The 13,002-nt window shown below is 43.0% G+C and overlaps 2 protein-coding genes across 2 annotated transcripts in view; one reads left to right on the forward strand and one right to left on the reverse strand.

Moving 5' to 3' along the window:
- The window catches only part of LOC122976160 (CLIP-associating protein 1-B-like), an 80,943-nt gene extending 75,710 nt beyond the window's left edge, over positions 1 to 5,233 (forward strand). The window contains exons 41-42 of the mRNA XM_044344456.1: positions 3,110 to 3,156; positions 5,039 to 5,233. Coding sequence (XP_044200391.1) covers positions 3,110 to 3,156; positions 5,039 to 5,136 — 145 coding nt within the window. The 3' untranslated portion in view covers positions 5,137 to 5,233. The remainder of the gene's footprint in view (positions 1 to 3,109; positions 3,157 to 5,038) is intronic.
- A 497-nt stretch (positions 5,234 to 5,730) lies between these two features.
- The window catches only part of LOC122976161 (zinc finger protein GLI2-like), a 100,599-nt gene continuing 93,327 nt past the window's right edge, over positions 5,731 to 13,002 (reverse strand). The window contains exons 11-14 of the mRNA XM_044344460.1: positions 12,562 to 12,726; positions 11,167 to 11,445; positions 8,414 to 8,762; positions 5,731 to 7,950 (exon numbers count right to left, since the gene is read on the reverse strand). Coding sequence (XP_044200395.1) covers positions 5,753 to 7,950; positions 8,414 to 8,762; positions 11,167 to 11,445; positions 12,562 to 12,726 — 2,991 coding nt within the window. The 3' untranslated portion in view covers positions 5,731 to 5,752. The remainder of the gene's footprint in view (positions 7,951 to 8,413; positions 8,763 to 11,166; positions 11,446 to 12,561; positions 12,727 to 13,002) is intronic.

Raw genomic sequence — 13,002 nt, forward strand, 5'->3', positions numbered from 1 at the left:
GGCGGCGATTACGTCTCTGTCAAAAATGTATTTAATAAAACCATCCAGTAGTGTATAAAAATCATTTAAGGAGACACAATTCAATAAACCAAGAACCAAAATGGCGATGAATTGATCATAAGAAGAATGGTTAATCCATGTTTTGACTGGATTCATAAAACTGGAAAATGTTAGCCTTCAACGCAAAGATGAGTAAATAAATAAGACGCCAGGAGTTTTATGTACTGCAGCTTCAAAGACAGACTGATGTTCCTTTGTCAGATCCAGCTCCACTGGAGCTGCTGGAAATATCTGGAAGTGATATCATAATCTTTTCTTTAATCTCTCACCAATTTTCAGACTGAATATCCTGAGGAAAACTGTCTGCACAGACCCTAATCCTCTCAGAAACAACTCACCTCTGAGAAAACTGGGGCGCTTTTTTTGAACAATTTTCTGCCAACATTCCCAGACAATCCTCTGCTCGGGCAAGTCAGTGAGTCTTTTCATTCAGGAAAATGCAAAACAGCCTAAAAAACCAGTGAAATTACCTCACACCGCTGGCTGGTTCTGCTGCCTTTTTTCCCTCTTTGTCTGTTAAAATTTAAAGCTCTGTACTAAAAGTCTTGTTAAAGGACCATACCAGTGTTTTTGTCCTCTAAGACTTTTATTGCAGCGCTGACCTCGGAGGATGAAGATTATTCAGAGGGCCTTAGTTAATATTAAGCAGGCGTTGACACGGGGCCCCGGCGCTCGCTGTCGGCAGGGAGGTGGCCCTATTGAAATGAGCCGAGCTGAGCCTTAATAATACATTTGTCCCACAGGGGCCACCCATGCAAAAAAAAAAACGTCTACATTTCTGCAACTGCAAGGTGCTCCGGATAATATAAATCCAAGAAAAGTTTTATGTTAAGACACCAGAACATTTCACAAGCTTCTGTATGTTGAACAAGTGACTCCGTTAATCTGCATCAAGGAAAACTAGAAAATATTATTATTATTGCACGCTGAGGTCATAACCTCAGTGTTTTTTCTGGTAATTTAAGTACATGGTGTGTATATTTCAGTATGATTCCTTTTAAGGCAACAAAAATAAATAGTTAATGGCTTCAAAATGTCTGCACCAGATTTAAATAAAATATTAGATCCATGTATGTAATCTGGTCCTAATTGGAGAGGAAATAGAGAAAAAGATTATTTTTCCATGAATATCCTTGAAATAACTACTTAATTTAAGTAATACATTTAAAACTCACAGGAATAAATCTGAACAGCTAACTGAATAAATAAAACCCAAATATTTAAAAACTTTTATCAACTTGTTTTTGGTGTGTTGAAGTGTTTGGAGGACTTCTGTGACTCTAATGTGGCTCCTTCTGTTCAGGTATAATAACTATTTTATTCTCCAACTCTTAGTGTTCACTCTGTGTGTGTTTAAGTGTGAATAGATGCTTTATTTCTTGTCGCTGACTCATATCCAGGACTGTTTTGTGACGTGGGATCATCTGTAGGCAGATACAAATAAGGAAAGACAGTTTGACCACAAGCTTCTGAAATTGATTCATAAATGAATATCCAGCTTCAGGAGGCAGAGGCCGAATTTACATATTAGTCTAATAGAAATGAATGAGGCGTCGGTGACTGCGGAGCGCTATCCATCATCTGCACTGACACCGGGAGCCGGAGGAGGGACGGGGAAGGGGGGGACGGGGCGGGGGGGGGCGGGATCCGGCCTTGTTAGACTGTCACATTTGTAGTAATAACGCCATAATGCAGAGCTGTGAGTGATAATGTGATGTGGTGTCATCAGGAGGAAGGAAGGAAGGAGGGGTTGCTGGAGGTCAAAAGCAGAAAGCCCCGAGTCTCCTTCACGTCAGAGCGCGTCTGCCCGGTTTGATTGTCAGAACTTTAATTGGACTCGTAGCGTCCATGTTGGCCCGGTTGTCAGTTTCTATATATCGTCACGGCGACCGTTTTGAGCCATGGTGAGACGGCGTCCGACCGCACAGAGTGCTGAACCTCGGTGACTCTTGTGGCGGTTGGTGGTGGCACTAAAATCAAGTTCATTCTTAACCTCAACTCAAGGTCAACTTACTAACTTTTGTTTCTAGAGCTTTTATCCACGTCTCTCACCCTTCCTCAGCATGTGGAGTCTTTTCATTTATCACAGAGAAACCCTCCATTGATGAGAATTGATGACATCATGATGGGAACAGCTGAGGAAGACCGTCAGGTGTGGCTGAAAGCTCTGGAAAAAAAGCTAAAATCGAATGTAAAATTGAGTATTTGGTGTTGGTGGATGTCTCCTTTTGAAGAGTGTTTTTTTTTCTCTTCCACCTCCACTCAGTGATGGATTGTCCAGCCTCGGCTACTTCCTGTCTCGCTCCTGCTGCTCAGCCAATCAGCCGCAGGCCTTTTAAGGTGGACGGGAACATTAAAGTCAACTTTAATGTGCTGCAAAAAAAAAAAAGTCCACCTTAACAAATCCTTTTGCATTCAGTTTAATTTTCTAAAAACAAATCATGTCAAGGTTAAACTCTGGTGATTGTGAACTGTAGATGTGTGTGTGTGTGTGTGTGTGTGTGTGTGTCTGCAGGCAGCTGCGTCGAGGTTCGTCTGAGTGTTTTGAGAAGCTTGTCGCTCATAAAGAGGCTCTCTAACTCGGAGCCCCGAGAGACGCCGGAGAATGCAGCGCTCGCTGTAAAACACATTCCTCCGAAGCCCTTTAAACTCTCCGCAGACAGGCCTGTTTACTGCCCTGCGATGAGTCCAGGTTGTAACACTCTGCCAACATAACGCGCTGATTGGAGATCGAGTCGCGCTCTAGTCATTCTTTTTTTGAGTTTTGATTTTGCTTACACTTTTTTTAGAAGTTACAGATTAATTTCTGGTTTATTTTTGGGTGTAAATTTATGGATTTTCTGTCAACGAAGTTCACAAATCACATGTAGACGAGGTTATGGTGTGTTTAAGTGAAGCTCAGACATTCAACGACTGCAGATTTAATCATTCTTATTGACGTTCATGCCAAAAACAATGTCAGCATTAGTTTTTCTATGATGAATTGTCACAAACATTTGCTTTAAATGTTTCTGATCGATCTCTTTATCTCTGTTTCCTTCATATACAGGCCATCGCGGTTTAAGCAGGTGGTTTCACAGACTTCTTCAGGAGCAGGTAAGTTGAATAAATGTTTCAGTTCCCAGCAGTAACAAGTAGATTCTGATAAATGTCATATATGTATTTAATGAAAAAAGGCAAGCAGAGTTGCAATCTGCCTCTTTATGATGTAAAACACAGATACTCAACCGTAAAATCAATCCTGCACAAATGGACACAATACAGACCTTTGTGACACAGAAGCTTAGTGTGTAAAATATAGTTCATTGTCTATGATTTTGTAAAAATAAAAAAAAAGAAGAAGCTTAAGCCATCGCCCTCTTCAAACTAATCATCATCTGACTTCTGCTCTGTTTGCTTGTTATAAATAAATAAATAACAAGTTAGGATTTAAGCTTAATAACTAATAATAAATTTACTCCACAGTTCCTGCCCATACTAGGAATTAAGTTGTTTCCAAGTGAAAAAAAGTAGTGTTCCTCCAAAATCATCCCATGTGTGTGCACATTTCCATGACTGAAAACTGTTCTTTCATAACTAAGTTACATTTATAAACCATGAATTTATTGGCAGAGCTCTCTTTCATCTTTCTCACTCGGTTATCTCCATCAATAAATGAAGGTGCTGGTAATGCCTGATCTTTGCAAGTCTTATCTCCACCTCTTGTTCGGGGGCCTGGTTGGATTTCACAGCCCGGGGCTATTTTCTCTCCCACTTCACATCTCTGAGAGAATAAGGAATTCCAGTGGCAAAAGCAATCACAAACTCCAGATCAAACGTATCCTCAGCTGAATTCACTGACAGACTAAAATCATTTGTTCCTCTCGCTAACGCTCAGCACCGCGTCCCCAGAACCTCTCGCTCCTCTCAGCTGCTTTGTTTTATGTGGTTTCAGTAGCTGCGTCCTCTGGGCCACTCTGTCAGAGCTAATATTGAAGTACACACGGGCTAACTGCAGCAGCAGCAGCCGCTCTGCACGCGTCTAGCCTTTTCCCCTCCTGTTAGCGTCCTTTTTCATCAGCTTCCAAGTGAGAATTTACATTATGTCAAGCCTGCTCTCGCCCGGCGAGGTAAGACGAGGTCAGGGGAAGTTATTTCAAAGCAGCCTTGAAAGAGGTCGTGCAACGTCTTAAGAATGTGTGGCGCCTCAGACTTGACATTCAACAAGAAAGGATTGAGGAAAGTGCATTGTCGGCAAAGGGTGCAGGAACGTGGCTTCAAAGACAAAAGTTTTGTTGTTGAATTATTAAAGGGATCGACACTCCTCCCTCTACAGGAGGCGATCAGGGGACGGACTGATGAATAATAATATTTACTCCCATACAACAAGAAGCAGGAGATGACAGCATGTTTAATTGTATGAGAGCAAGGATGTGTTTTCTATCATTTAATTTAACTTTTGTCCCTTTGTTTGCAGGTTAAGTTCTAACTAAGTCTCCTTTTAACTCACTGTTAGGTCAATACAACTCTCGTGTGTCCCTTTATTCACAAGATAAACACCTAAATACGACATAACGTTAAACATTTCACAGCCAAAACCTTTAAGCAGCCATGTGAGTTATCACTAACTCAGTAGCAAAGGTGAAAGTGTTTGGAGGTCAGGGCAGATGGAGGGTCAACAAAGCGTCTGACTTTGATACGGGAGTCTGCAGTTTGTCAATCATTCCCTAACTTTAATGAAGTAGAGCCTAAACCTAACCAAATGTGAATCATAACTGTGACAGATCAAGAATGACTCGACAAGCACTGTTGCCCTGCCAAAAGGGAACTAACAAACATCTGTATGAAGGACAACACAAAAAGTATTTGTTTAAAAAAATCATTGTCAATATTGTATTTCTTAAAAATGTACAAATGATATTTACATACAACCAGCACAACAAACTGGTGCAACAATGTACAAAAGAAAAAAAAACAAAAGCTTGATTCTCTCTCTTAGATGTTCTATATTCAGAGCCATTCGCTGAAGTCTTCTGCTCTTCTCGCCACAAGAGCAACAACAGATTCATCAATGCAAGTCAAGTCTCTGATGTCTGACACTGGGATGTCACAGTTAATCTCAGCAGCAATGCAGCAATCAAATAATGGCCCGCTGAGGACAGTGACTGTAAACTTGAAATGTTGTGATGATGGTTTCTCCTCTAGCAGAAATGAGCAACTTGATATGAATTAAAGTTGAGCTCAAGTACTTTACAGTGTAAAACTTTCCAAACAAGTCGGTGATGATGGTACATTCCAAACATGTAGGTATGAAATCATTACCTGGTTCCATTTACACATTTTAAATTTAATCATATGCACAACATGCATATGTTGTGGCTGGGCCAGGCACTTAGTAAACTGATCTTACTGCAGACCTGTACAACAACTGAAATAATTCTGTTGTTTACGTCATATTTACTACCTAAGGCAAAAAAACAAAAAAATATGGCTTTTCAAAAACATAGAAAATTGCCATTTTAAATAATTCACAATGAGACTGTACAAGAAAACATGAGTCGAACACTGCAGAGGCTTTTTGGCACACAATCACATCTGGTTCTTCAAATCACTTCAATTTTAAGTCTGTGGTTGAATGTTTATTGCCCATCAGGAGTTCAAAACTTCTGCAAATATGTTCCGGTCAGAGGAAACAGTTTGCTGTAACATGTGGCTAAGACATCAAGTTGAGGAACTTGCTCTCTTCTGCCAGAGCAGACAGCAAGGAGCTCATGTCCCCGATCGCCATGTTCCCCGTACCCGCCGGCACCGAGGGCAATGTGACCGAGTTCCTCGGTGTCGTCAGGCGGGAGGAACTCCTTGACAAGCTCTGGAGCAGACCTGGACTCAGGGTCCCCGACATGAGGCTGGAGTGATCCCCATCGTCCAGCATGCTGTCAAAGTCTATCTGCGCCTGCTCCAGCACTGCATTAGAGTCTACAGTCCTGGGTGCTTGGCTGGCGCCTGAACTGGGAGATGCTCCATCATTTTCAAAAGTAGGTACATCCACCACATGATGGTCCAAGTTCCCATTGGACTCAAATACTTGGATCTGCCCTGTGTAGTACAGGGCATTGTCATCAGAGTTGTTGCCGCAATGAAGTCCGATAACTCCACTATTGGATAAGTTGGGAGTAGCATCTGGGTTAGCATAACTTGGATGCCTTGTTTGCGGTGCAATCTTTGGCCTTGAAAGGTGCCTGTTTAAAGATTTAGGTTCTGTTGGAGGCCTTGGCTGGAGATGACTCTGATTCCCAGTTTGCAAAGGATTCTGGGAGGGCATTTTACAGTTCTGCTGATCTGAAATCAGGATTGATCCTTCACAGTCCTCAATTTTGATTTGCACAGGCTGAAATCCAGCATCAGCAAAGTGCATGTCAACTGGCTCCTGTTTGCAGCTTAGCATGCCCCCATTGACTGCTGCTGTGTTGTTACAAGGTGGATAAGTGGTGTTACCGTTTTTATCATAAGGACTGATGCCTTCGTTGAACCTGTACTGAGAGCTAATTGCTTCATTGAGATTCGACGACTGCTGGAATCTCTGCTGCTGGAAGCAGTTTGCTCCTGGTTCAGTGTTCGGCTGTTTGCATCTCTGCTGTGTATTTGCAAGGTTTTGAATCATCTGCTGGTTGGAGCTGAGATTGTTGTGAAAAGATCCAAAGTTCTGGTTCTGCTGGAGGACAGCCAGGTTTCCTCTGGCCTGCAGTTTGGAGTGGTGCTGAGCAACATCCACGAGTCCCAAAGAGTCTTTGTTCCACGGAACAGATAAGTTGGCCTTACTGCCCCTCGGTGAAGATGGACACATCTGCCGTTGCTGCCCTGGACTCATGCCAGATGTGTCTAAAAGAGTGGGCGGGTTCATGTTGGTATCCACGATGGCCATCCTTCTCTGATAGTATGACTGCTGCTGGAGAGGGTTTCCTTGGAAATCTTGATGAGTCAACACTCTGTTTGCTGTGTCTCCGTTCTCAGTTTTGAGGTGCTGCACCATGTCACCAGGCAGCATCAGGTCTTCCTCTGGGATGTCATTTGTCATTGTCTCCATGGTGACGTTCTCCGATATGCTGGGCGGTTGCAGGCTGTAAGGGTAGCGGAGGAGACTACCATCCGATCTCAGGCAGGTTTGCTGAGATAAATGTTGCCGATCTGCTGCAGGAGGCGGATGGGGCTGCATCCCTCCGCTCAGTCTTCCCATGCTGCTGTAGCGTTGCATCTGTGGCTGGCTGAGAGAATCTATGGCCACCCGTCTCACAGGGTCACTCGCTCGGCGGGGGATGTTTGACGGGACCTCATGGGGCATCAAGCTCCGTGTGGTGTAGCTGCTGTACTGCCTGGAGGACAGCCCGTTGGTGGTGGTGGAGGATTCCTGGAGGTCCCCATATAACGTTGGGTGAGTCTTCAGACTCATCCTGTCCATGTATGGGAGAGGCGTAGGTGGTGCGCCCCCAGTGGCGGCAGCATATTTTGCTTTGAGGCGGTAGTGCTGGGCAGGGGTCAGGCTGAGGGGGCTAGTTAGGCTCCCTCCTCCGTACCCTCCTGCTCCTCCACTGCTTCCCCCACACTGACTGGCCTGACTGGAGCGCCGTGAGATGTCGGCAGAGATGGGGTCGTAGGAGTCGGCAGAGCTGACATTGCTCGGGCGGTTAGCACCGAACTGTGAGGCCTGACTGGAGCGCCGGCTTGAGGAGCAGGGGGAGATGCCCGAGGAGCGGCGGCTGAGGGTGTAAACTGAGCTCAGGGTGCTGGAGGTGCTGTCACGCCGCTCTGAAAGACTTCCCAGCAGAGTTGTCTTACCGGAGCTCAGATCACCAAAGCCGGAACCAGGGAAGGACACAGGACCACCACCCATACTTGGACTCTCCAGGAGGGACCCTGAGAACGAACAGATTGAAATGTTGGACATTTGAATTCTCACCAACCCCGCAACTCCATAGATTTTTAGTCTCTTTTAGCACCCAGTTTCTGTTTTACAGCTCATTTACAGCATGTTTCAATCTCTGATTAGCCCTCTGTACACTACCTCCTCAGCACCAAACAGCAGAAAGACAAAGTTAGTGACTTCCAGGTGAAGAAGGTGGAACATTTAGCAACTAAAGAGACAGATATTTTTCTCAGTAGTTGGTGACCACACTAGAGCTAAAGGGAGAGTGAATATTGGATAAAGACAATAACCTCCTTTTAGCTCCAGTTTGGACTCCATCAACTCCTGAGAAAAATATCTCCCTTTAGCTAGTGAAGGAAGTGGACCACTTAGCTCTAGTCTCAACTGGTCTCTAACTTTATCTGTCTGTGTGGCCAAAATAAAATCAATTACAGAAGCTTCTGAAGGACTCACCGCTTGCTGGTATGGGTGGCAGCTTGGTGCCGAGGGCCAGGGGTGTTGGGTTTGTGGCCCACCGACACGAGTCCCTCACTGTCTTCAGCTTCTCCTTCTTCAGATGCTCCAGGCGCTGGCAGGTGCTTAGCTGCTTCCGGAAGTGGAGACCCACTGCCGCGACCCCACCGCGGGAATCTTCGAAGCCAAAGGACTCCACGAAGGGCAGGTCGTCCAGGGTGCTGAGGTCCCCCAGGCTTCCCCCGCTGTGCGCCGCCATTTCTACTCCACTGTCATTGTTGGTGGCACTGCCAAGTGGTGATGGTTCGCTGCTACATGATGACTGACCGCCAGGGCTGGACTGATACATCTAGAAAGAGGGATAGATGGATGAATGGTGGAGAGAAAAAGAGTAAGAGGATACAGAAAGAGAAGGAAGAAAGATAAAAAGAGCACGAGAGAAGAAGAAAAGCCATGACTTTTTGTCCTGAAAACTGTTTTTCTTTACCAGAACAAAAGTGGAACAGTGGTTAACATGGCACGAAGAACAGTGAATCATTGAGTCTTTTATCCTCCCCCAGCTTAATTGTAAATAATGAGTGTTTTCTGGGATGGGGGTGAAGAGGTGGGGGTGCACCACAGATTACAGACTGTCTTAGTCTGTCTGTGAATTAGAAATGGGCAGGATGAAAGGCTGCTTGAGTCTGAGCCAGAACGCCGGGCCAATCATCACGAGATGTGATCACGTTTCCTTTCTGCAAAAACTGAACTCTGAGGATGGAGGCTTTTTGAACAGTTAGGTAGGTATGAAGCTTTTCTTGTCACAGTTTTATGTTATATTATAACAGACTTCAGGTTTTTTTAACTCACCTTTAAAACTTTAATTTGCTTCTTTACTTTGTTCTTTCTTAGTTTTATCATGTGTAAATGGGCACGTGTATTCTTAAGGTTAACATTATAGTAACAATAGAGATAAAGACATAAAAGTCTACATTTATTTTATTCATTTTAGAAAGGACTTTTGTTCTAAAAATGTTATTTTACCTCAGGACTCAAAGGTTTGATATCAGGCAGGTATAAATTGGACTCATTTTGTTATATATGGTTTAACACTATGAGTAATGTACCTTTTACTCTTTCCTAAGGACAATAATGGTTATACATCTCTCTGAATCAACCCTGCCCTGCCTCTGATTCCTCGCAGACTTTAATATATTCAGTGCTAAAAAGCCGTCTTGATCACAGCTTGATAGTTGGCTCTGTTTGCACAGAGCGCCAAACCAATTCCCAGTGTTTGAATATTAATCCTGGAGTGGCTTTTATCACATTCAGGCGCTCTGACGGGTGTTTGATAGGTCTCCACTGTAGGTTTACACTGCCTGTGTTAAGGAACAGTGACGTACATGGTTTCATGGATGACATGCAGCCAGTGTAATAACTTCACGTGACGAAATAACAGGAATAATTATGTTCATTGGCTCTAAACCATCATCACCTTTTATTTCACCTCAAAAAAGATCAATGAGGAGGGTTATTAGAAAAACAAATAAGCAATATAAATGAAAGCTGTACATCAACAGCATCTCTATTGTGAACAATAAATGACGCCTACAATTCATAAGTAATGGTGATTTCATCCTGCGATGGTTTGGAAACTGAATTTATTTTATGCAAAGGTGTCAGATTGGCGAGTAGCCCCTGTAATGTCCCTGACAGAAGGTGTCTGTTTTGTCTGATGATAATTTTCTTATGTTGGACACAAGAAAGTAAAGAATTCTCCCCAAAAACAAAGGCACACTGCTTCAATTAAACACCTGTCCTCCTTTCTGTGTGCTGTCAATACACGGTTTCCTTGTTTTTAATCAATTGGCAAGAATAAGAAAGGCTTTTATTCCTTGAATGAAGGAGTGTGCCTTGAATTTCCTGGGACGGGGACTCGTTCACTTTTTTTGTGGACAGTAATTGTCCACCTGTGTATCAGGAGCACAGGCTTGATTTTATATTGCTGCAAGATCCAAGTAGCCTCAAGTAGCATTTCCTCCCTTGTTTTTATTAATGATTACTGAATCTCATTTTGGAATTGATGTTTATTTGATGGCGAAAGATGGCGTAAAATGGTGTAAGATGGCGTAAAATGGTGAAAAATGGTGTAAAAAGGTGAAAGATGGCATAATAAGCTATAGCTGAGCTCACCTTAGCAAGGTCTGTCCATAAGCAAAGTCAGAAAAGGAAGAGAAATGAAGAAGTAAGTTAGAATACAGAGGCATGCTGTTATTTACAGGACCAACCAAAGACTCCAAACTAAAATGAACTCTTATGTCTCTATTAACAAAGAGGAAAGTTAGTGCTGCAGTTAGTAGTTAGTATGAAGAAATGTACACGTTTGTCAGTAGCCTTTAAAAACAATTTTCATGTGAATAGCATTATTTATATATGTATTTTAGTCTGTTCCCCTCTGTCGCTGCAGTCATTTAATATAGTTAACAATTGTAAATATACAGTAGGTTGGTTTTGAGTGTATTTTTGATTTGTGTATGTATTTTGGCTTCTTTCTGTCAAATTCTTTTTTATAAACTATATCTGTTTGTAAAACTAAAGACATGTTCCTGTTGTTGCTTCAGTATCAGAGAGACAAACATCTGATCATTTATTAGCAAACAAGTTCGTTTTGTTTCTGTAAAACATAAATTCAATCCTCATTTCTTACCAGTTTGCTTTAACGCTTTAAAATCTTTTTGTTGTCTTGAAAGGAATTAATCTCTGAGCTCTCTCACCACAGAGTTTTCCGTCTTGATGGATTTGACGTGCAGGTAGTCCTCCACGCCTCTGGGGGAGCTGCTGTCTGATATCTTGTCCTCCCTCTGGATTCTCTCTCTGTTGCCCGTCTCGTTCTCGCCGTTCTCCCTGGGCGCCGGCGGCCTGGGCGGCAGGTCGTTACGCTGCTTCTTGGTGACGTGGGCCTCCGGGCCGTGGACCGTCTTCACGTGCTTCCTGAGAGAGCTGGGATCTGTGTAGCGTTTGGTACAGCCGGGGATCTTACATATGTACGGTTTCTGCAGATGAGACACAGATAAAGATTAAATTCATGCAGCTGGACGAGCTTTCAAGTAGCTTAAATTACAAAGAGAGTCAGAGTTGCCAAATGATCTTTAAATGTAGAATTTGAAAACTTCTGACTCCTTGAGGTTTGAATTAAATGTAATAGATGCAGTGCAACACATATCCAACCCAGTGTTCAGCTGGATTGCCTCATTTTTTTGTCATCGGAATAATTTGATGCCATAATCACATTAAAAACATTTACACACAGTCTCTCCTGGTTGGTTCATATGTAGCAATCATTTTTTCCAGAAGTCACTAAGAAAGCAAAGTTATGTTTGAGGAAGTGCTAACATGATTAGCTGATAAACAGGAAATTAATTGTTTTAAGTCATCTAATACATTTCTAGATTCCAGCTTTTCCAGTTTGAGGATTTAAACCTTTTCTCTACGTCCCGTCATTATAAACTGAATCCTTTTACTTGTTCAGACTAAATATGCAACTGGATGATGATAAATTGGGCTCTAAGAAGTTGCAATGGACATTTTTATCCTTATTTTCTGCCATTTTACATCAGTAACTGAAAGAAATAAACAACAGAGATCTTATATCAAGATTTCTCTTTGTTGCTGTCAATTAGAAGTAAACTGTCACTGCTGTTTAAATATTGTTGCAGTGTTTTATCAAGTTAAACTCCATGTTGGCACACAGGTGCATGTACAGTATATATATATACAGTGTGTGTGTGTGGCATAAGAGCCTCATTGTGTTGGGGTGAACTGATGGATAAGCAGCGAAGCTTCTGAATCGCTTCCAGGTTTCATTTTCTACTCGCCGTCTGCAGGTGGTCCCACTCTGCGGGGCCCTAATGCATTGTGGGGCCGTCATGCTCATTAAGTCTACACCTCATTATTTACTCACGGTCATGTGCAGACACACAGAGGTGCACACCTGTACGGAGGAACAGACCGGAACAATCCTGTGAACTCGTCACTCTTGACGTTGTTTATCTCGCTCGTGAGTTTGTGCAGATTTGAGCTCTGAGAGAAAGTCTGTGTGAAGTCCTCTTTGTGAGGAAGGACAGATGTTGAAAGCAGCGTTTTATTGAAAAGAGGAAGGAAGCGTGTACCTCGTTGGAGTGTGTCCGGTTCTGGTGTTTGGCTCGGTCCGAGGCGTTTGAAAAGGCTTTGTTGCACCCTTCGTGCTCGCAGACGTACGGTTTCTCGCCGGTGTGCGAGCGCAGATGAGTTTTGAGATTCTCCAGACGGGAGTACGCTTTAGAGCAGCCCTCAAACTGCAAAGACAGAGAAGAAGAGAGGCCATCTTAGTTTCAGCAGTTGATAGGAAAACAACAACAACCAAACTCTTGTGTTAGTATCAATAAACCTGATTTGTAACTGACCTGCTGAAGAAAGAAGGACAAGTTTTAGTTTAGCAGCTAACATTCGCTAATTAGAACTAAACACAGAGTCCAGCCAAGGCTGATGGTAATGTCATTCGTTTTGAAGGTATTTAGTCAAAAACCAAAGTACTAAACAAATAGAAATTTTAACCAGACTTTGATGATCCT

Source organism: Thunnus albacares, chromosome 24 (assembly GCF_914725855.1).
Source record: "Thunnus albacares chromosome 24, fThuAlb1.1, whole genome shotgun sequence".
Lineage (NCBI taxonomy): Eukaryota > Metazoa > Chordata > Actinopteri > Scombriformes > Scombridae > Thunnus > Thunnus albacares.